The 24,897-nt window shown below is 42.3% G+C and overlaps 1 protein-coding gene across 1 annotated transcript in view; it reads right to left on the bottom strand.

The window, feature by feature from the left end:
• LOC117545517 (nucleoprotein TPR-like) overlaps positions 1–24,660 on the bottom strand; it is a 75,819-nt gene extending 51,159 nt beyond the window's left edge. Inside the window, 18 exon segments of the mRNA XM_034215336.1 lie at positions 130–292; positions 394–542; positions 2,587–2,711; positions 2,791–2,954; positions 3,604–3,821; positions 5,190–5,297; positions 5,430–5,627; positions 7,264–7,358; positions 7,447–7,584; positions 7,891–7,978; positions 8,101–8,181; positions 9,382–9,474; positions 10,045–10,209; positions 10,804–10,907; positions 11,078–11,168; positions 16,912–16,980; positions 17,109–17,209; positions 24,489–24,660. Coding sequence (XP_034071227.1) covers positions 130–292; positions 394–542; positions 2,587–2,711; positions 2,791–2,954; positions 3,604–3,821; positions 5,190–5,297; positions 5,430–5,627; positions 7,264–7,358; positions 7,447–7,584; positions 7,891–7,978; positions 8,101–8,181; positions 9,382–9,474; positions 10,045–10,209; positions 10,804–10,907; positions 11,078–11,168; positions 16,912–16,980; positions 17,109–17,209; positions 24,489–24,639 — 2,301 coding nt within the window. The 5' untranslated portion in view covers positions 24,640–24,660.
• Between the last annotated feature and the right edge of the window lie 237 nt (positions 24,661–24,897).

The following is a 24,897-nucleotide window of genomic DNA, read 5'->3' as shown; positions in this document are numbered from 1 at the left end:
ATAAATAAAGTGACAAATGCTAAATGTGTTTTGGGGGGAATCAATTCTAATCGTGTATTTTCCAGTTGAAGAAAAAAAGCCAGATGTTCTAATTATCTTTAAGATAATTAAGCTTCTCCTCTTGCTCACCTCTTCCAGCGCCAGTTTCTCGTTAGCCTGCCGCAGGTCCTGGCTCATGGTGTGGATGATTTGCTCGTGCCGTTGGGCAGTGGCAGCCATCTTTTGGTTCCTGTCCTGTAGAGCGGAGATCTCTCTGCGTTGGGCTGACACGGTGTCCTGGAGCATCTCGTACCTGACATACAAAGAGACAAACGGAACAAACACAGTGCATCAAAAACACCTGCAAGGGCTGAAATATGAGGCAGGGGCCGCAGTAGCATGGACTTGGCAAACCTCTTGCTGCTGAACTCAAGTTGAGAGGTGAGTTTGGCGTGGCTGGAGCGGAGATCAGTGAGCTGCTTCTGCAGCCGGTCGTTGGTTTCATTCAGCAACCTGTCGTTCTCTGCCTTCTCCTTCTTATACAGAGTGAAGGCGTCATTCAGCTGGAGAAGCAAACACATCCGGTCAGAACACTTTTCAGGTATTCCCATCGGATGCAAACCAACTTTCTTGGTGCGGCCCGATTACAAATGCAGTCAATGCAAAGACATGGATAGACGCAAAATCCCTTTTCACTAATTGCTATCACTATGTGGTTTTTTCACAGTCTTTTCATACATTTAATGCAAAACAATCTTAGCAAAATATGTTCATTTTGGCTTCATATCACTTTAGCAAACAAGATGTATGCGCCAAGTTGTGATGTGAGAGACAGTTAGTAGTTCTTTTGAGCAGTTTGTTCCTCCAGATGATGTTCTAACGAGAAGTAACTAAGTATTTACATGAGATAGGCCCCACCTCCTCTGTGCATCTGTCACAAGGACAGATCACACTGTCTAACAAGCAGAGAACTCCATCCTTCTTCTTTGGATAACCACACTTTTCTTCACACTGTACATTTTACATTTATATTTCATTAAATATGATATTCCTTGCACACTACTTTTACATTTTGTTTGGTCATTTGGCCCTTCATTGGATTTATTATTGCGCTATTCTTCAGATTCTTATCTTTCACTGTCTACATGTATATATTTGACTCTTTAGTACCGTTTGTGTTGATTTTTTACTCTTAAAATGTCACATTTATTATTATTTTTGATTGGGATCAATAAAGAAAATCTTATCTAATTATCTTTATCTAGTTTGATTGACACAAGTAATCACAAATAATGCAGAGGTCAAATCCACAAGTAATGTGAAATGTTGCTTTATGTATGTGTGTGTGCGTGCGTGCGTGTAGGTGTGTGTGTGCGTAGGTGTGTGTGTACGTAGGTGTGCGTGTGCGTAGGTGTGTGTGTGCGTAGGTGTGTGTGGGTGTGCGTAGGTGTGCGTGTGCGTAGGTGTGTGTGTGCGTAGGTGTGTGTGTGCGTAGGTGTGTGTGGGTGTGCGTAGGTGTGCGTGTGCGTAGGTGTGTGTGTGCGTAGGTGTGTGTGGGTGTGCGTAGGTGTGCGTGTGCGTAGGTGTGCGTGTGCGTAGGTGTGTGTGTGCGTAGGTGTGTGTGTGCGTAGGTGTGTGTGTGTGCGTAGGTGTGCGTGGGTGTGCGTAGGTGTGCGTGTGCGTAGGTGTGTGTGTGCATAGGTGTGTGTGTGCGTAGGTGTGTGTGTGTGCGTAGGTGTGCGTGGGTGTGCGTAGGTGTGCGTGTGCGTGCGTAGGTATGTGCGTGCGTAGGTATGTGTGTGCGTAGGTGTGCATGTGCGTGTGTGTGTGTGTGCGTAGATGTGTGTGTGTGTAGGTGTGTGTGTGCGTAGGTGTGCGTGTGCATAGGTATGCATAGGTGTGTGTGTGCGTAGGTGTGCGTGTGCATAGGTGTGCGTGTGCGTATGTGTGCGTAGGTGTGTGTGTGCGTAGGTGTGCGTGTGCGTAGGTGTGTGTGTGCGTAGGTGTGCGTGGGTGTGCGTAGGTGTGCGTGTGCGTAAGTGTGTGTGTGCGTAGGTGTGTGTGCGTAGGTGTGCGTAGGTGTGTGTGTGCGTAGGTGTGCGTGGGTGTGCAAGTGTGTGTGTGCGTAGGTGTGTGTGCGTAGGTGCGTAGGTGTGCGTGGGTGTGCGTAGGTGTGCGTGTGCGTAGGTGTGTGTGTGCGTAGGTGTGCGTGGGTGTGCGTAGGTGTGTGTGTGCGTAGGTGTGCATGTGCGTAGGTGTGTGTGTGTGCGTAGGTGTGCGTGGGTGTGCGTAGGTGTGCGTGGGTGTGCGTAGGTGTGCGTAGGTGTGCGTGTGCGTAGGTGTGTGTGTGCATAGGTGTGCGTGTGCGTAGGTGTGTGCATAGGTGTGCGTAGGTGTGTGTGTGTGCATAGGTGTGTGTGTGCGTAGGTGTGTGTGTGTGTGCGTAGGTGTGCGTGTGCGTAGGTGCGTAGGTGTGTGTGTGTGCGTAGGTGTGTGTGTGTGTGTGTGCGTAGGTGTGTGTGTGTGCGTAGGTGTGTGTGTGCGTAGGTGTGTGTGTGCATAGGTGTGTGTGTGTGCATAGGTGTGCGTGTGCATAGGCGTGCGTACCTGTTTTAAGGCAGCTTTAGTCTGAGCAGTCTGTGCTGACTCAGCAGCAGCAACTCTCTGAGGAGTAGAGCGAGTAGCAGGAACTGACGGCCTAACAGGTACAGGTTGAGAAGGAGAATCCAGACCTGCAGACACACATGACCTCATTGTAAAAACAGTGACACGTTGAGAAAGAGACAAGAAGTGTTAGCATCTCCCTGTGACCTTGGGGGGGCAGGCTGAAGCCGGTGCTCTGAGTCAGCAGGGCCTTGTACATGTCCCTCTGCCGGGCGTTGGAGTCAGCCAGCTGTTTCTGCTGGTTCCTCTGCTCCCTCAGCTGCTCCACCTCCTTCTGAAGCTTATCCACACTCGCCTCCAACTCGGACACACTAGAGGGAGCCACAGAGACAGAGCTCCGTTTAAAAAGGAAATAGCTTTACTGCTCACCAATGCTGCATTTCACCTGATCTACTGTATGGCAGGAATACACAGCTCAACACGAGAGGCTTTCATTCATGTGTAAACGATGACAGCATTTGAATGCATTTGTACAGAAGAATACAAAATTCCACACAATCTAGCTATATTGAAAAATATAAGAATTTGCTCTATAATCAAATAGAATATTTAGTTTCTGTATATCAGTGCATGTCTTCCTTTATGACGTTTGCTCACTTCTCATTTATTTTATTCTGCTGATTTGCCGCTAGTTATTGTAGGTAATGTCCGTTTTTGGGCTCTTTTTTTTTTAATAAACTCTTGTATTAGCAAATTAAGTTCATCAAGAGATTATACAGATAATATCTATGATTTTATTACTACTTTGTTGTTTAATTCCTAAAATAAAGAGCTTCCTCCTCATAGAGCATCAACTCGGCCACTCTTTTTCTTGTGCACTATCCGATAAAAACATAAAATACTTACATTTGCATTTGTATATCTAAATCACGCATCTTACTTTATGTTACCTGCAAGTCACCTTAAGCAAACACTTTGCCACTAGTAGGTCAGTTGTTGTTGCATAACAGCACTTCTTACCGCGCTGATGTGGCTTGGCTCTTCTGGAGGTCCTTCTCCTCCTCCAGCTCCATCAGCCTTCCCAGCAGGCTTTGGTTCTGCTTCTGCAGCTCCTCCACGCTGCGGAAGGACAGCGGACTGGTGACTTCCGAGGGGCTGGAGATGTTAGAGGAGCTGCCGTCGTCCTTGGTCACCTTGTTACCCCTAGCTTCCTCCAGCTGCACCAGAAGAGTACACACCTGGAAGAGAGACACAGTTATGAATGAAATCCTCTGCACCAATCAGCAGAGATCTCCTTTCGTTACCGACGATAAGTAGGGGTAACAGTCTGCTTTATATCATGAGCAATGATAACATGTGCCACATCATATCTGCCAGCTTTTCTTTTGTACCGTTACAGTACTGCTCCTCAGTGTACCGTTTGTCTTTGTTCTTTTTACTGCATTGTTAGTGTTCATTGTTATTATTAATATTATTGTTACTATTATTATGTTTATTGTATCTTTTGTTATTCTCGCACAAGAATTTCCTTCGGGATGAATAAAGTCTCATCTTGTGTTTTACATTTAGTTAGTTCATCTGTTTGTGAGAAGTGTTAAGTCATGTTTAAGCTTATTTCTATCTATGAATATATATATTTATATTAGGGCTGTCAGTCGATTCAAATATGTAATCGCGATTAATCGCATGATTGTCCATAGTTAATCGCACATTTGTTATCTGTTCTAAATGTACCTTAGAGGGATATTTTTCAAGTTTTTAATACTCTTATCAACATATGAGTGGACAAATATGCTTTATGCTAATGTTTATTATCATTTGAACAATGACAAATATTCTCATGAATATTAAACACAACAACCTCTGAACATTACAAATATTCGCCTCAATTCAACCTGGAACCTCTCTCATTCAATAATACAATACAAAGTGTGTGTGTGTGTGTGTGTGTGTGTGTGTGTGTGTGTGTGTGTGTGTGTGTGTGTGTGTGTGTGTGCAGTTGTGGGTGAAATGCCGCTCCTCTGTTTTCATAACTGTCAAAGCATGAGACTGAAGTTCCCACTGTGGGTCTCCCCTGCACACTTTCAAGTGTGGTCTGCTGCAAGCGGGCGGCAGGAGCAGTGTGCTTGGATTGTATAGATGGTATTTTAAACTCCGAAACTACGGGGCGGCCGAGGACAAAAAATGCACATGCGTTAATTGCGCTAAAATAATTAGTGGCGTTATTTTTTTTTGCGTTAACTTGACAGCCCTAATTTATATATATTAAAACTATTTAATTCCCTATTTACATGATTAGTAAGTCATTAAAACACCTTATTGCTTTGACCTATGCACACGTTTTGCCACTGACAGAGGTGGGAGCCTGCACATACACTACTTTATAATAAGGGAAGGGGTTCAGATTGTGTGTTTTAAGGAGGAGTAAATGTTCAAACGCACGCACAAGTAGTGGAACCCACAATTTGTATGTCAGTGTTTCTCCTGTGTTTAGTTCCTGTTGGCTCTTTGGACAGCCTGTACTGAATGACCATATTGGCAGAATAGTAATGTGGAACTTATCAGATGAATTCAACTGGATTTGGATTTCTTTGAAGTGTGTGTACCTGTGTAGATGTATCCTCTAGCTGCCTATCTATCCTCTGTTTTTCTCTCTCTATGGAATCACAGTGCTGCTTGGCCTCCTCTTTCTCTTTCTGCAAACTGTAGATCTCCTGATGACAAAGACAAAGCATGTCATGTTAAACTTAATATGTCCTTTTCTAGAGGAGAAAAGGGGAATAGTTACTTCTTGATAATACATGTATAACATGTGACAAACAGAATGAATGTGAATCCTTGCTAACCTTCCGGGCCTGCTCCAGCTTGTTGCACAGGGAAGCCATGGACCTCTGCATGCTCTCGTACTCCTCCCTCTGACGCTTCAGGACTGGAGCCTTGGACTCCACCTCCATGACGATCTCGTCCAGAACTCTGTTCACTCTGCGGGTCTCCTGCTTCTCCAGCTGGAGGTGTGTCTGACACTCTGCATACGCATTATACAGCTACACACAGCACAGAGAACAATGAATGACGGATGTTTCTCATTACGAAAATATAGTGTCACAGTAATGCTGACTATCTCAATTAACTGTTCAGTCTTTGACCAATCAACCTTAAATACACGGCCAGTTCTTGGGAAAAACACGTAGATCCCTTGAATTTATTTAAAAACACGCAATAAATAAATCACAATCAATGGTGCCTTCATGTAATTGGAAAAGGTATCCAATTGTCTTTGCTGCATCTGCCATTCTCTTTTTCTCTGTGGAATTTAAATTAAGCTTTGTAGCATAAAAGGAAGAGTTGAAAGACAGAATCACTTTTTGTATATAAAGTTACTCTTGGTGGCAGTTCTGCTGTTGTTAAAAGTGACCCCATTTATTTCAATTCCTCAATACTTCTTTCAGTTTTGGGATTCTCGGTTTACTGTGGCATGCAAAATAAAAGTGTTCCTAATAGTGATAGGTAACACAGGGTGAGTATCATTTTGTGGGTGAAGTCATATTTTATAGGGATGCACGATAATTATCGGCCCGATATTAGGAATTATGACGTCATCCCGATAAACCCGATACCAGTATTAATAGCCCCGATAATATACAATATATTTTTTGGGTCAAAAAAAAGAAAGAAATACTGCGGTGTGGGTGGATTGGGATGAGGGGCGCTTGTTTTTCACTCGGCTCCTCCCGTTTTGCCAGTACTGTGGTATTAGTGGTTTAGGAAGATGGGAGTTCTTCACAAATCCAGCGCTCCCTAACTCATGCCTGGCTGTGACGTAAATGGTGTGCGGCCGTGAAGCCAGGACAGTAAACAAACATGTCGTCGGTGGTATGGGCGTTGGAGCTATGTGCAACTCAAGGCATATGCTCGAACCGGAGCTGCCTGGACGCTGCAATCATGTTGCACTATCCGTGCTGAGTATGCTGACTTCTCGTACAATGTCCCACTGTCTGGCTACCTGCATAAAGTCAAGTGCTCGGCGCAGTTGTGGCGAAATGTCGCTCCTCTGTTTTCATTTAAACAGCTCCTTATATCCGTTAGCGCAGCTAGCTAGCACCAGATGCTAACAACAACAATGCACGTAAGGTCTCTCTCTCGCTCGCTCGAGCCACACATACACACACCCTCCCGGTCCTCCCAATAGCCAGTCGGTGCCTGCCGGTGAGCGTGGAAGTGTGGTCTGCCACAAGCGGGCGGCAGGAGCGGGGCTGTCAGCATCAGCTTGTAGATGGTATTTTAAACTCGATGCGCTCTGAAACTACGGGGCGGCCGAGGAAAAAAATACACATGCGTTAATCGCGTTAAAATAATTAGTGGCGTAAAACATTTTTTATTATCGGTTATCGGTATCGGTCTTGAGAAGCAGGAAGTTATCGGTATCGGTTTCAAAAAACCAATATCGTGCATCCCTAATATTTTAATTTCTGTTTAATTTTAGGTGTGAAGCAGTGATACACGAGCCAATACACAACCCGTATTCTATTGGTTAGATTTAGATAACCACCAGCTTATATAACTGTAGTAGCATAGAGCTGAACTAATGAACATGTATGGTAGGAATAGGTTATGCATACATTCGCTACTGATAGCAGTTAAAAATATATCCTCCTGCCCCTATATGTCTCATTAACTCACATCAAAGAACTTCATGCCGGGCTTGACGATGGCAGCGATGTTGGCAGCTGACGGACACATGACGTCCAGCTGCTCGTCAGTCAGAGAGGGCACACCTGGACCACAACACAGTTCATACACTTGTACTAACACCTAATGCACACACTGCTCATGAAGGTTTGATAGAAATGCGTGTGTTCTTACAGCAGTGTTTGCCAGCGGCCTTCATCGTGGCGTTTTCCAGCTCTTTCTCCATTTTCTTGAGCTTCTCACTGAGCTCTGCCTCAAGCCGCGTCTTCACTTCTTCTCCCTCAGACACCTTCTTCTCTAGAGCCTTATTGGCTACAGAGAGAGACCGTTAGATCAATCACATATGAATACTTCTATGCTTGACACACTCTTTAGTTCATTATAAACAATTATCAGTGAGACATGAGTGGAAGTGCGTGGATCAGGTTCCCTCGTCTCAGAAACAAGATTTTTTTTAAAGTTTTTGGTTAAAAGCCTGAAATTGCTTCTTGCCTGTAAGTCTGAGAATTGTCATGATGGTGAATAGTTTCACAAAAGAGAAGCTATTAGAAATGAATAAGATGGATTAAGTGTAGCAGACATGTGCAGGTGTAAAATACTTTTTCTAAACTTGTCTACCTTCCCCGCTGTCTTTGACCAGCTTGCTGAGCTCCTCCACGGCTCTGCTCAGTTCCTGATTCTTTGCCCCCGTGTCTGCCGCTGACCCCTACAGGGAGAACACACACATCGCTTTAATACACACGTGGAACAACATGACAAAACTGAAAGAATAGAATATATTTATAATAGTATATATATCTATGTCAAGTGCCCTGAAGTGATTCTTACCTTGTAAAGAGAAGACAGCTTCATGTGAGCGTTGAGTTCACTGCGGTATTTCTGCTCCATGGCACTCTGCTCGTCTTTAGACTGGAGGGACATTCACATCATAAACAATTAACAACACTACATATGTTTCTACATATTTCTAAGCTGCCCTTACTAGTCTCATTTGTACTTGTGTTTTTTGCTCATGATAACATTTCATCTTTTCCTGTACATTTTAAGTTAAGAGTTATATTTAAGTCTCTATAGCACTCGTTATGGTTCTTTCAAATATGTATTTCTAGCTGGACATGCCTCAGAGCTTGCTTTGAAAGGTCCCATGTCATGCTTTTCCGGTTAGTACCCGTCCCCTTGTGTGTTATGAAGGTTTTTATGCATGTAAACGGTGTGCAGAGTCAAAAACCCTCAAAGTACACCCTGTAGCGAGTAAAACTCTTACACCTCCCCAAAACGCCTCGTTGAAGATACGTGATTGTCCATTGTTTACTTCCTGGGTATCCGTGACGTAGGAATGGCCAGTAGCCGCGCCCAGAGCTATGACGCGATACGGTCATGCGTTACCCGGAACCAAATGGACCAATCCGTGGAGCCGTTACGTTAAGCCCCCGCTGATTGGTCCAAATTGACCAATCCACGGACTTCCTCACACACACACACTCAGTGCATGCAGCTCTGCTAATCTCTCCTCCCTGGCTGCAGGCTGATAACAGACAGTTGGGATCGCGGCGAAATTCTCTCTGCAGACCCATTCTCTCTGCAGACCCATTCTCTCTGCAGACCCATTCTCTCTGCAGACCCATTCTCACAGCGTTTATCAACCTTTTTCTTACTCAATATCAAGCCACACTTATTGTTTTTACTTCGGCTGTGACTTTGTGTGTGCTCAGGATGAGTTTGGCTGTGTATCGCTAAACAAGGAAACCACACCTCCACGGAGCTCAGCGTGATTCACAACGTCCCAACCAATCAGAGCACACTGTGCTCACAGGGAGGGTGGAGCTATTGGAGCTACAACGAGCCGTTAAAGGCAGAGAGTGAAATTCAGTGAATACACGTAGTTTACAGAGATGCTGTATGAGGAACCAATGTGAGTTTGGAACATTGAACAATATAAATCTATTTTAGTAGACCTCAACAATGGAATTATGATCAGTGGAAATGGCCATGACACGGGACCTTTAAGGACCTGAGGGTCCTAACAGTGGTGTGAGGACCTTCAGCTCTCCTGCTGTACATACTCTGAATGAAGCTCATGGCTGAGACCACAGCGTGTGTTTGTATTACCTGCTTCAGTTTGTTGTTCAGATCGTCAGCTCTTTTACTCTGGCTTTCCCTGGTTTGCTTCAGAGAGGTCAGCTGTCTTTCCAGTCGGGTCACCTGCAGAAGAGAAAACAGACTTCAAAAGTCTGATAGGATGCCATGCTTCACAATGTCTTTCTTTGTAACGAGTCATTACATTGAAACGTGACATCAGAGGGCAGAAAGATCAGATTTGTGTTGTGTCCCTTGATTTGTTTTCTTCTTGCAATTGTTCTATCCCTTAGATTTAGGGAATATACTTTCGTTCTGTGAACATTTACATATATTATATATATTTATGCTTGTTGATTTCTGCAATACTTTGACTTTTAATTGATACACAATAATACACCAAAGCGAGCTCTATTTATGTTAAAACCTACTAGAATAAATCATTTGGATTCTATATTCTACAATGTAGCTGGTCTGGCTCAAAAGACACAAAAACAACGTTTTAAAAGCCCTGAAGAATGAACATAAAGTAGCCAACTGACTGTCTCATATTCCATCCAGAAGGCTATGTTCACAGAGAGGAGAACAGCACACATCACACACTGTCACATTGACATGTGTTTTACATTCCAAAGTCAGTGGTATTACTAGCTGCATATATCCCAAACTGTGCTGAGTTTGTGTTTGGACTGTTACCTGCTCCTTGGTGTTCTTCAGACCTCCCTGCAGTTCCAGTATCTCTTTGCCTTTCTCTCTGTTGGTGTTCAGCAGCTCTTCAGTTTTGGTCTTCAGCTGTTCTGTTAACCAGGAGATTTTCTTCTCATGCAACTCTTTCTCCTGCTCCATACGCGTCTCTCTGTGCTAAAACCATACAAACCCAAATAGCAAATGAACAATCTGAGCTTTGTGGTTAGCACTGTATCTACTATTATGCAGAAACCTCATTTATGTACTGAGGATTCGTGATCAATGGATCAGTTATACTCTTTTAGACCTTGCATAAACATGTCATCTGATTGCAAGTGGACTACTTGTGGTCACATCACAAAACAAACGCACATTAATATTAAGCCGAACAGGGACATGTTTGATTCAGAGTCTTTGCATCTGCTTTGGCAACTTATTTGTGGAGATAACAAGCCATAAACATGCTGTTTTTTCATTAGTAATTGGAAACACAAACAAATACACCAAAGGATTAGCCAGACAATTTGCATATACAAATATATACACACTTTAGAGAAAGCTGCATTAGATGTTAAGAATGTAACTTCTGTTAGAAACACAACTTACTTTGTATTTGAGAAGATTTGTGTTTTTGTTGTTTTTAACTTGTTCTTATTACAGAACCAAGAGTTTTCTTGAAGAGAGCCTCTAGTGGTCATTTGTAAGACTGCAGCTTAATGCATTTAGACATGAGTTGATGTTGTTCTTTTAATGAAGTGTAGTGTGTACCTGTACAGAAGCTTCAGATGACTGTATATTGTCCAGTTTTAGCTGCAGCTCCATCTTCACCTTACTGGTCTCTGTCAGCTTCTCATTCAGACGCTTCACATCCTCTGCAAACACACAAAACATGAAGCTGAAACACTAACAACTCATCTGAATCAAGCGCCTACGTATACAAGATGTAGTCTCTGCTTGAGAGTGCATATCTCCTTATGAAAACAGATAATGCAGTATTAACAAGCAGTGCTTCCAGGTTAGTTTGTTAAAGCTGATATCTCACCAGAGAGGTTTTCCACCTCCTGTGTTCTCTTCTCCAGCAGCCTCGCCAGCTCTCTCTTCTCCGCCTCAATCTCATACTTGGCCTTGGTTTGCTGTACACACACACATAACATAAAGGAATTTAAAACTGCCCACACTTTTAGAAAATGTTAAATATTTGGAATAATATATATTGAATACGTTTGAGTTTAATAGTCTCAACACGAGAGAGGGGAGGCACTTAGAGCGTGCACGAGAGGGGAGGGACTGCAGGCACGGCTGCAGTGCAGGGAGTGGAAGCAGAGCACTGAACACACGGCTCTTATTAAAACGGCGCTTTCTCACCGGAGTACTTTCCCCCGTCATTCTTAAAGTACCGATACTAATGAAACGGAGGAATCGTAAAGTTTTTAACGGCAGGGTATTGCGGTACCTTTCAAGTATCGGTACACCGTGCAACACTAGTACCAAGTACAGTACTTGAGTACTGCGGTCCTGTGTCCTGGATCGCGAGCACTGGATCTTGAGTCGTGGCTGTGGTCCTGGATCATAGGTCCTGGATGGATATCCTCGTGGATTCATCTTCCTATTATACACACATGCATTTCCAAACATTTGGACTACCTATGTTGCAAATGTATTATCTTTTCAATTTACACACGGCATCTATTGCACGTCTGTCCGTCCTGGGAGAGGGATCCCCCCTCTGTTGCTCTCCCTGAGGTTTCTCCCATTTTTCCCTTTAAACTGTGGGTTTTCTCTGGAAGTGTTTCCTTGTACGATGTGAGGGTCTAAGGACAGAGGGTGTCGTATTGTCATACTGATATTCTGTACACACTGTGAAGACCACTGAGACAAATGTAACATTTGTGATATTGGGCTATATAAATAAACATTGATTGATTGATTGAGTAAACGTTCGGGTGATGCCTTTTCAAATGAGTGTGCAAGTTTGATGTATTGCCACCCGCCGCGTAACCAATTTTAGTTGAACAATGCCGACAAACAGCTTTGGTTCGGTCCACCTGTCTTTGTCCGTCATCCTTGTACGTAACTGCGAAACCAAAATGTTCCCAAACCGGAGACTTCAATGATGCTGGAGGATTTTCGAGCTCAACTTTATCTGCGTTCGCCATTTCGACAGTTCCTCAAATTACTGACTACATTTGAACGCATCCCTCTGACAGGCTCTCATAGTATGCCTCTCGTTAGGGGTGGGTGCAGTGGCGTTTCTATATGTACAAAAGTGGTGGGGCACAAAAAACGTAGATGTCTATATATAAGCTTCTGCAGTGAGGTTCATGGCTGGCGAGGCACTGGCACTTCAGGTTTACAAATATTATATTTTGACTAGTGCTGTCTAAATTATCGCGTTAACGGCGGTAATTAATTATTTGAATTAATTGCGTTAAAATATTTAACGCATTTAACGCATGTGCAGAATGGCCCGCCCCATACGTGCCACCAGTGGCAGCGCCAGGGTATGGCTGGGGTAGGCTACACCCATACCAAGAAATGGCTTAGCCCCACCATGAAAAATGATGTTAAAGTAAGGGGGAGGGAGACTCCCCCCCTTCACTGGAGAACTGCGATAAAACAGCTGATCACAACGTTCACACTCTGTGGTCACGAAGTACTCCACTAGCCGCCGCCCCCCCTCTGTCGACTTTCCTGAAGTACTCCCCCGTTGATAGAAATCAACACGTAATGAATTAAGACCCCACGGTTTGATGATTGATAGGTGTGTGGGTTGTCTTTCATTTTGACACGCAGAAAAATGTTATAATAAACATAGATAGGCCTACTGTATGTTAAATGGATATATCCGCCTTCTTTCATTTATCTTTCCATTCCCACAACAATATACATAAAGAAATGGCATATTTTGGACATAGTTCGAATGGTGATTAATCATGATTAATTAATTTTTAAGCTGTGATTAATCTGATTAAAAATCGTAATCGTTTGACAGCCCTAATTTTGACCTAAATCAAAATATAATATTATTTTCAAAAGCCTCTTTAGTCTGATGCTTCAATTAATTTTAAACAGACAGTTCAACAGAAGGATACCCAAAAAATATAATTTTATCATTTAAATATTGAATTGTTCTCTCTTAGTAAGATCCCATTTTCAATAAAATGGTGGTCTTACCTTGACTTGAAGATTAAGTCCATTTGCCTATCCTTCTGGACAAAAATCTCTATTACTTTTTTGTAAAAGTCCTCCTTATCTTCTTGTAGTTTCAAATAAACAATCCAACATGTTCAACAGAAGATAATCAGTTATATTGTTTGTACACATGGTACTTTACATATATATCTGTTTGTTTAAGGTGTCCAGGTGATGCAGACAAGCTGGACCAGAGAGTGAGAGACAGAACTGGACTCCTCACAGCAGTGAACTTCAGCACAGGTACAAAGACTCTTTTTTTCATACTGTACAAAGAATCAAGAAAGATATTGGTTTAAATGAATGAAGTATTGACTTGAATACACTGATATACATTCCATTAAACAATACTAAATACTAGATCACCTACACATCAGTTAAGTTGAGGGTTTTTTCCATGCAAAAGTTACATTTAGATATTTAGCAATATGATTTTGTCAGCTTTCTAATGTAATGTATTGAAGGCAAAACTATTTAACACATAGTGAGAACTGCTACTATTTATCGCTCAATATTGTCTGAAAAAACGTGGTAAAAGTGATTCTTTCTGTGAGACAACAGAGCAAGCTTCTACAGTTGCACTACGTTTTGATAACAGTTCAATATTATTTTGATAATAAAATATATTTCAATGTTGATGAACTTCATACTGTTCATTCATAATCTGATTGTCTTAGCTGACTGTTGAAATAAAAAAAAAAAATTAATTACAAAATAATTATATCTACAGCCCCTTAACCAGGGGTGGGGAACCTCCGTCCCCCGGGCCGTATACGGCCCGCGAGACCTTTGCTACGGCCCTCGAGGTAATTTATAAACATACGCAAAAAATAAAAAAATTAAAGAAATCTAGACCGCAAAAAAATTAAACAAGCGAGTGCCTGTTTTTCCTGTCCAAGGTCAGAGTCCTTGAACACATCATGAACCTAACGTGTCATCACGTGGTATATGTCTCGTCTGACAGGGATGCAGTTCTGACGGAGAGCACCAGAACGCCGCTCTGTTGAGAGATGTATCCATAGATCTCTTAATGTTGCTCTCAAAGTGCACCAGATTGATGCTTTTAACTTCAACAATTTAAAAAAAATCTTCCCGGGGGAGAACACCCCCCTAGAGGAGGTTAGGCCCCCCCACTTAAATCCTGTTCACATGGATAGGAAACTAAATACATTTGCACACATCTTGTGTCCATATATTTATGTTTGGGTGGTCATGCCACAACCGTGCACATGCATGCATGAGTCATGGTAAAATATCTGGATTAAGAGGTTGCTTTTTCTTTGCACAGCATGAAAGAAAGGCCGAATGAATGGGCTGTGATTTTAGTATTTTTAAGCAGAGGTCAATCATTTGTACGGCCCTCTGAGGATGTTGGAAACATTGAAATGGCCCTTGAGAGGAAAAAGGTTCCCCACCCCTGCCCTAAACACAAACACACCGCTTTCATAAATAACACAATTTTTGTTAGTAAAGGACATGCCTGAAGACAGGACATTTTCTCCTTCTCTGAGGGTCAAGAAGAACATCCAAGAGGAACATTAAAAGCTGATGTTATGAGATTTTAAGACCAGTACAGGACATTCACTAAGAAACTACTTTTATTGTGAAAACACAGTCAGCTGATCAAATGCAGCTATTTCCACATCTACACTCCATCAGCTGATTATTTCTATTTGCCTCACTTTATGAGCTTCACATCACCTGTGCGTCACAAATAAATGGGGCCAATCTTCAGTCAGATGTGAATGTGTAATCTAACATTTTCAGTAAGAATAATGGACAAAAGGAGTGCAAATACAAATACAATTTATTGAAATGTGAACCAAAAGTTAATCAAAAATGTTTTAAATAAAAAGCACATATGGACAGAAGGTGTAAACCTATTAAATGTATAAGTAAACACATTTAGTCAAATAACGTGACAGACTAGGCCTGTGCAGTTGGTATCAGCTTTGCCCAGCATGGGCTCCCCCATCAGGCCTGGTCCTCCTCGCTGAGGAAAGACCCTCAGTCCTCTCCAAACCAACAGACAGGACGTCCATCACACGGAGGTTTCTCCATGAAGTCTCTGCAGCTCTCTGGACACCATGCTGTCTCAATCCGTCCACACTGAATATGAGAGGGGGAAAATAATAAATGCTTTAGACAATAAGAAACATAAAGTTGACTGTTGAGTTGCTCAGTTTTTTTAGATTGTCAATACTATTACTGTATAACTAATATCCCAGGTTAAGAGGCACATTCAAATAAAGATTGGTCTTTAAATACATGTTGTCTTTTGAATTGTTTGTCTAAAGTCAAGGATCGAGAACTTGTACTTACTTTTAATGATAGTCTGGTTATTATGCTGTTTGGAGGAGGCCTCACAGGTAAGAGCACTAACTAGCTACCATCACATGTACCTTAGCTTGACTTAAATGTATTAAACGTATAGTTAAGTGATATCAAAATACAAATAACTAATGTCATGCAAACATATTAATATTTGCTTGATTCCAGAGTTGAATTTAGCACAATTGCATACAAACGTTAAGGGATTTTAAGATTCTGAAGTACTATGCTAAAAACTCAATAACTTATATTATTATTTATAGTTTTGCTGAATAGTTTCATGTCCGCTTACCTTAGAAACATAAAATGCGACGGCAGTGTGCAGATGGAGAGCATGTTAGCTTAGCTTGGTAGCTTCAGCTAGCTCTGGAACTTCCAGCTCGGTGGCAGGAGGTCCTGCCTCGGCTCCGCCTCTTTGCCCTTATTTGGAGCAGGCTGGAACAGGCGGGAGTTGAACTCTGACGTCACTGTCGAGCCGTTAGTGGCCGACTCCCCAATGTGAGCAAATTACTCTGAATGCTGCGACGCAGCACCTGAGATTACTTCCAAAAGGTTGTTCACTTTCTCAATTTTTTACGTTTAATATTATATTCACACACACGTGTACCGAACCGAATGGCCCGTACCGAATAATTTCGGTACGGGTACGTATACCGTTACACCCCTAACATATACAAATACACAGTTATATGCACAAATGCACATGCAGTTGGAGAGGTCAGAGCGGAGGCAGCCAGTCTAGCCGGCGCCAATGAGCAGTTGGAGGTTAGGTGCCTTGCTCAAGGGCACTTCGGCAGTGGCCCAGGAGGTGAACTGGCCCCTCTCCAGTACCAGTCCATACTCCGTATTTTTTGGTCCGATCGGCACGTGAACCGGCGACCCTTCGGTCCAAAGTCCAATCCCCTACAGACTGAACCACTCCCGCCCGAGTTAACACATTTAAGAGGTGAACATCTATTTATACGCGATTTAGTGGGAAACAAAATCCAATTTTGCTGTTCACTAATAAGACATAAAAACACATGAAATATCAGTGAAGATTGAAATAACCAATGCCACTAATACCATGCAAATGCATTTTTTACTTTCAACAAAATCTAAAAACAACATTGTGAAATTCAGTGCACTTTAATATAAGCTTCTTCTATGTCACTTACCTTCTAAAACGAAAATTACATTTATTCAAATGCATCGTTAAATAGAAAGTTTAAACAACGAAAAAACTGTAGGCCTACTTGTTTTTTTATTTTTATAAAAGTGACTGAAGACAAATAACAACGTAAACGTACCCATCATAACCAAACAATATCAGAACATTATAAACACTTGAATGGATATTCATAAGGAGCATACCTGTTGTGGTGGTTTATCTTCAGGGGTCTCTGCCTCAATTCCCTTCAGAGTGCTCAGCTCTTCATCTGCACAAAGACAAAAAGACAGTTAACACTAACGATCAAAGTGGTAACCGTTAACTTAAAGCACGGGTGCCCAAAAAAACTGTAAGAAAAGAATGTGTGTGTGTTAATAGCGTAGTTGAAAACTCACTGAGTTTTTTTTTTTTCCTCCACGAGTATCTGCAGGTCTCTGGTGGCAGACAGGATCTGCTCCTGACTCTCAGCCAGTCTCTTCTCAAGGTCAAAGTACTGCTGTTCTGTAGGGGAGGAGGACATCAACAAGAATACATATTAGACCTCAGAACTCTCTAGCAAATGGTTTATTCATGTGCCACAGGACATACCAATACACATCGATAATAAAAAAGTATATATATATATACACATAATATTTACAAATCATAGAAAGACTTCAGGTTTTGAACATGAATGAGGAGCATATTTTCTCTGAGCTGTTTTTAGTAACGTTAAATCAAAAAGCAGAGGTGGAACAAGTACTCAGATCATGTACCTAAGTAAAAGTAGAAATACCAGAGTGTAGGAATCCTTCGGTACAAGTGAAACTAAACAAGTATTAACATCAATATATACTACCTAAAATATAGTACGAAAAGTAGAAGTACTCATTATGTAGATTGGCCCATTTTAGAATAATGTTTTGATAATAATAACTGAAGCACTAACGTGGTTATAACTTTGTATGCTGAAGGTTAGTGTTGTAGAAATGTATCATTAAGTATAATTTAATCATAAGTATTACTGTAACTTAATTATCTGTTTATTTCGCACGGTTTAAATTCACAGCTAGCCTCTAGTTTCCACTTCTTTAGAACAGACAAAAGTCTGTCTCTACAATTAACATGTATGCGAGTTAAACCGTCTGGCCAAAGGTTTTCCTGTAATGTATATTGCATAGCTGGTAGGTTTCAACCGTCTGGTCAACACTTCTTGTAATGTCAATCCGCTTGCTGAGGACCATCCCCTTCCCTCCTTCTGTAGTGTATCAAATGTTTGTATTTTCTGTTGTATGTTGTCAGATCTTGTACGAACTTCTTGGCGCAAGACTCTGTCTTTTCAGCTGAAATAGATTAACTCTGTTAAATGCTTTTTTACTTTATTAAATAACAACTTTGATTGTTGATATATTTCACAGTACAAAGTAGCAAAACATTGAAATACTCTAGTAAAGTGCAAGTCCCTTAAAAGTGTACTTGAGTACAGTATTTGAGTAATGTACTTAGTTACTTTCTGCCAATAGGCGCATTCACACCGCAGTACTTTTACCACAAAGGTTCATGAGAACTTAGTTAATGAGAGCCACGTTCACACCGCAGTACTTTTCTCACTTTAAGGCAAGGCAATTTATTTGTATAGCACAATTCATACAGTGATGCAATTCAAAGTGCTTTAGTTCCGATATAGTTCCGAAATGTCGCGTTCACACCAAAAAGAGCCGGTGTTGTGTCAAATGATGCACCCTCGTCATGAAATGCACCCCCTGGCCTGCCATAAAAAGCACCCCCCGAAAAAAGATGCTTCTATTAATCCCACCCTCAAGCACTTTGGAGGGTATAGTTGTAGGACTATTACCAATAAATGGAGCAAGTTTTATGTATGTGACAGGTTTATTGTCAGGGATAGCAAGGGGTGCATATCGTGGCAACCAGACTGTTCATAAAAAGCAACCCCCAAAATAAAAATGTTTCTATTAATCCCACCCTCAAGCACTTTATGTAAAAATGAACAATACATTGTAAAGTACAAGCACAAGTAAACAGAAAGGATGTCACAATTAAATAAAAACATATATTAAATAAAAAAATTAACTGAAAAATAAGTGACGAATGAATGCAAAATCCAGGATTCAACAACCCAACCATCAAAAAGACAACATAAAATAGCGGACTATACATTCAAATGCGCGTTCCTGTGTCAAGGGGTGCATTTCACGACAGGGGTGCATCATTTGACACAACACCGGAACTAAAATTAGTTAATCAGAACCGTTTTTTACCCCCTTACCCCCTGCTAGAGAGCAGGTACTTTCGTGGGAGAAAAAGGTTCCTATGTCTGATTGGCTGGGCGGAATGCAAACCACACGCCGTAAAACTCCCAAAAAGTTTTGTGAAGTCGCCATTTTATTATCCTTGCATTAGCATTATTAGCATTAGCCCAGCGCACAAACGCAGAGAGACTAACTTATGGCAACACAAAAGAAAACATGGGAGCGGTGGAGATGAGAAGCTGCTGGGAGTTTTCAATACATTTTGGAAATAAATAAATACATGTTCAAATAAGTATAGAAATCAAGTCAAATTTGTCAAATGTATTGAACTGGAGATCACAGTTTGACAGCTATAGGCCTACAGCTTTCATGCTTAAAACATCAAAAACCTATAACAGGGCCTATGCACAGAATGCAGCTATTCAATAGGCTACTCATTCTTGTTTAAAAATATGAGCATGTCTACATGCTCAGGGGAGATGCGGGTGCGGAGCATAGACTGTATATATAAAGGAGGCGATTCACAATCAGGCCAGCTGTAGAGAAGACCCTCTCAGCTGGAATGGAGGTTGCGGGTATAGAAGGTATAGTATGTATATATAAGTTTAATTTGGCATAGTTTTCACTCTACACCGCACTCACTAACCTGGTCGAAATATTTCCACACATTACTCCTTTTTGACGCCATGTCTGTTGTGTAGGACTCTTTTTAGAGTGTAAATAATTACTGGACTATGACTGGTAAAATCTCTCCTGTCAAAATGTCTATGTACTTTGCCGCCACACGGTTGCCAAGCAGCGCTTATTGTTGTTTAGGCTGGCCACTCATGTGTCGCGAGTGTTAACAGGGGGCGGGGGAGCACGCTCATGAACTGTTAGCGGCGGAACCTCGCAACGGCTGCGGAGCGCATTTGCGCCGCATTTGGGCATAAGATGAGGTTTGAGTCTGCGTGATCTGCGTGTAGGGAGGGGCAGCAGCCATATCATTTGCTAGCACTAGCTAGATCTGATGGATTTGGACATAAATGTGAGTGAAGTATAACCGGACGCGAGAGAGAGAGATCAGCAGCTGCAGCTCTGCCCGCTGTGAGGGACCGGTGAGCGGAGCAAAACACACCTTTAGACCTAACACATTTTGCTATGGCACTGTCGTATACATTGAATTATTCAATTTGATCCCTCCCAAAAAAAAAGAAAAACATTGATAACTCATAATTATTCGAATACCTGAATAATTTAGAATATTCGATTAATCGTTCCCATCCCTAGTACGTACCTCGGTTTTTAGGTCACGGTTCAGTACGTTTTCGGTACAGCAGAAAAACTGATCACAAAACATAAAATATATATATATATTTTTTAATTATTGTTAAACTGTGAATAATGTATTCACTCAAATACATACAAAATATAATAAAACAAACATTAAGGTGCAGCATTTCGATGAACTGAAATAATCTGTATTTGAACTTTACTGTACTAGAACTCAGAGATGGAGTATTCGAGTCCTGGACTCGGACTCAAGTGCCGATTTTCGGGACTCGTGACTCGACCTCGCGCACTGATTGACGCGACTCGGACTCGTGAATTCTCGCGCACGATGACTTGGACTCGTGAATTATCGCATACGCTGACTTGGACTCGACCATTGACTCTCCGACTTGGACTCGAGCAAGTTTTCTCTGGAGTCTGATGTCCTCTATCCTGGCGTGTGCACCTGCGAGGCGAGTTCACGTACTGGGCCCCACTATTCCAGTCTAGAGATGTCTAGAGACACACCCCGCATCGTGCTGTATGCTTTCACACATTCTGCTTCCACATTGGAAAAGAGCAGCACAAAATGCTCGTTATGTGGAAACAATATTGAAGAGAAGGCTCCGTAACACATTACTCTAAGGATCGAGTTCAGACATATAGGCTGTCTTGAACAGTAACGTGATCTAAATCAATAAATAAAGATTCAGCCGATAACACGAAAGCACATGGCTACTTAGCATCCAGAATGACGTCATTCAAGCTAAGTAGCCATGTGCTTTCTGGGGCTAAATCTTTATCAGTAAACCGATTTAACCGGTAAAAGTTCCTTCAAAATAAGAGTCCCGATCTTATTACTATCAAAATAAAAGTGCAAAACAAAACTTTACCATAGGAAAATATTGGCATACAAATATAATCACTTCTCTAAAAGGCAACTCATTTTAAATACAGTTTATTTATATAATAATAATAATATTAGTAACACGCTTTATATATTTGTATAGCACCTATTACAAGAATAGTAGCCAAACTGGCTTCACAGCAGTTCAATAGACCGATTAGTATAACATGACAGGATAAAAGCAATGTAGAGGAGCAGCTACATTTCAACACATATATCCACGAAGATTAATACATGAAGATTTGTGACTCGGACTTGACTTGGACTCTTCTTAGGTGACTCAGACTTGGACTCGAACACAGGTAATGATGACTCGGACTCGACTCGGACACTCCTTGGGTGACTCGGACTTGGACTCGGACTCGAACACAGGTAATGATGACTCGGACTCGACTCGGACACTCCTTGGGTGACTCGGACTTGGACTCGGACTCGAACACAGGTAATGATGACTCGGACTCGACTCGGACACTCCTTGGGTGACTCGGACTTGGACTCGGACTCGAACACAGGTAATGATGACTCGGACTCGACTCGGACACTCCTTGGGTGACTCGGACTTGGACTCGGACTCGAACACAGGTAATGATGACTCGGACTCGACTCGGACACTCCTTGGGTGACTCGGACTTGGACTCGGACTCGAACACAGGTAATGATGACTCGGACTCGACTCGGACACTCCTTGGGTGACTCGGACTTGGACTCGGACTCGAACACAGGTAATGATGACTCGGACTCGACTCGGACACTCCTTGGGTGACTCGGACTCGAACACAGGTAATGATGACTCGGACTCGACTTGGACACTCCTTGGGTGACTCGGACTTGGACTCGGACTCGAACACAGGTAATGATGACTCGGACTCGACTCGGACACTCCTTGGGTGACTCAGACTTGGACTCGGACTCGACTACGACTCTCTCTTGGTGACTCGGACTTGGACTCGAAGAGTGGTGACTCGAGAGTGACTTGAGAGGCTTCTCAATACTCAAATTTCCCCTCCTCGACCCCTCGGTCCTCCGGTAGTGACCCGGAAATGAATTTCAGTGCGCCATTTTGAAGGACATCTCATTTCTCTCAATGCACACCGAGGACCGAGGATCGAGCGTCGAGGAGGCTCTCTGGAGGAGCTCTAACCGAGGATACACTGATGGTTCCTCCACGGCTCCTCCGCGGATGCATTTCCTGGAACGGTGGCGGCTTGACGCACGGCCGGACTGATCTCAGCCAATGACAGCTCTGCATGCATCCCCTGGATATTATTTTAGAAACTGGGGTGTGTTTAGATAGTTAACTTAGTCTAAGTTCTCAGTGGGTCTCAAACGGGTTGGTCACCATTTATGTAAACAGTAACACATATTTCCATTTGAGGGGGGAGTGATTAGTAAAATATGCATGAATAAAAAATAATAAAGTTAAGTAGGTGAAAAAAGGTAAGATACACTTTTACAACTTGTTGAGAGCTAAAACTAGTCTTTGCAGCTGCCTCAAAGAGGAGCAGGAGGGAGACAGGAGAGGCTGGTTCAGGAGCACAGACACACTCACAACTATAAATGAACCAAAAATAAATAAATAAACAAGTTTCAGTGTTTTTTGCATATTGGAAATGGGATGTTATTGTCTTACGTATTAGAAACGGAGTTGGCGACACTAAAACTGCAATATAATGTTTGTGTAGCAATAATACATACGACATCTTTTTTACATGTCTCCAGTACCGATAAAAAGACCGATAACGTCGGAGCTTAACGGTACCACGGTCTTTAATAATTCAGCACCGGGGCCCATTTAATACCGGGGCTCGGTACCCATCCCTACATACAACTATTTTTTAAATCAATAAAATCATTTTCTAAATCCATAAAAGCATTTCAATTATATTGGGAGTCATGTTGTTACTTTGTCGAGAATGTGGCCATGTGTAATAAGCGGGATAATGTGCACATTGCATAATGTGCACATTGCATAATGTGCCTTCATGCCGATCTAGATCCCTCCGCTTCGTGTCGGGCTCCTGATCAGCCTGTCGGTGTTGTTTTCCCCATAATGACCCGTAGCTGCACATTATCCCTTACAGATGATTATATAGAGTCATTATTCATTTGTTTTAAAGCAGGAGGCGCAAACGCTTGCCTCGGGGAGGGAGAAAAAGAGCCACAGCGGAGAATAAACAGAAGGGCAACCATGGCAACCATGCAAGGGAAGTCTTCTTCGCTGCTTTTGTGGCAGACTACAGCGCCACTTACAGGCCTGGTATATGTACTACAGCGTCTCCAGCGCTTTCGAGCCGCAATGGCCGGCCGTGGCCCAACCTCTCATTCCCCTGATAGGTGGAGAATTGACCAATAGCCGTAGCGCCACTTTACTGACATCAGTAAAGTGTTCAAATCTGGATCAGTCTGTATCAGATCCGTTGCAGCCCCTTTTTTAGAGATTTGGGTATGGAGGAAAATAGAGAGGGTTGTGTTTTCTGACACTTGATGAGTTCCCTGGAACACCGGGGACACATATTCACGTATAAAAGACGTGCATTTTGCATGATAGGTCCCCTTTAACTATATTTAGATGCTAATACTTTTCTACTTTTACTTGAGTAACATTTTGAATGCAGGACTTTTACTGTAACAGAGTATTATCCACCCATTTATGTTATCCATAGAGTTTATACTGTAGACCTGCACAGCAGCCCAGTCATTTGCCATACTGTGTATCATGTCTCCTGATTATAATTGTGATTTTAAACTATCCTATTTTTTTTTTATCCTGCATGGACCACTTTGCTGTGCAACCTTTTATGTTGTGTTTGATGAGTCTAGGTACTGTATAGTGGTTTTAGATCAGGACCAGGTCTAATGTAGTATAGATGCGAAAAAAATCAGCGAAATCTCCCGAGTTGCTCCTGACAGGGCTGCTGTGCAGGTCTACAGTATAAACTCTATGGATAATGGGGTAATGAGGATCATGTCTGCAGGCAGTTAGGTCAGGGGACTGCAAAGGTAGGAACACGATGAGGGCAAATGGTGGGAAGAAGAGGAAGAGCAGGGTCTGAAATTATGGCAGGTGTTAGTGGCAGATAAATTAAAAGTATTTATATGTTGATAAATGAGACAAATAATTGACAAAAGGCTTTTTATGAAAATGTCTTAGTATATAGCTCAAAGCTAATTTCAGCGTCGTCTGCTAAAGTTAGCCCCTGAAGCTAACGTTAGCTGGCAGATTTAAACATTGAGGAGGACACACATGTATTTGCCTTTTGCCGAATTTACCAGAAGACAGCTTCACATCATACTGGAGTTTGGCATGAGGTTTTTAAATCACTTTATACATACTAACGAGCTTATTACTTTCTACTAAAGTGTTGCTACCTACCGCTGTCTGCTTTGAAGCGCTCGTGCTGCGTCCTGAGCGCCTCGTTAGCATTCTGCAGCTCCGTAACAAACTTCTCGAGCTTGTTCTGGGCTCCTTTCGGGAGTTTATTCAACTCTGTCCGCTCCAGAACCTGCAGCAGGACGGCCGCCATCTCCACCTATCCCGGTCTTCCTGAATATTAATAGTAAATGGCAAAAACGCTGGTAAAATGATTGTCGCACTGTCCACAAACCCGCTGAAATAACCGAGTTTTAAACATAGACTGTATGGTTTTAAAGCACACTTCTAAGCGGGAAGCGTTGAAAAGTTTCAAAATAAAGTACTCATTGACAACCAAGCCCGCTGTGACTTAACCAGGAAGCCACCTAGCCTAGGATTTGCACCTATGATTTAAAATGACTGGTGGAGT

This window comes from Gymnodraco acuticeps, unplaced genomic scaffold (assembly GCF_902827175.1).
Source record: "Gymnodraco acuticeps unplaced genomic scaffold, fGymAcu1.1, whole genome shotgun sequence".
In the NCBI taxonomy this organism is placed as follows: domain Eukaryota; kingdom Metazoa; phylum Chordata; class Actinopteri; order Perciformes; family Bathydraconidae; genus Gymnodraco; species Gymnodraco acuticeps.
The sequence above is the reverse complement of the archived record's forward strand: the minus strand, read 5'-3'. Positions and strand labels throughout refer to the sequence as shown.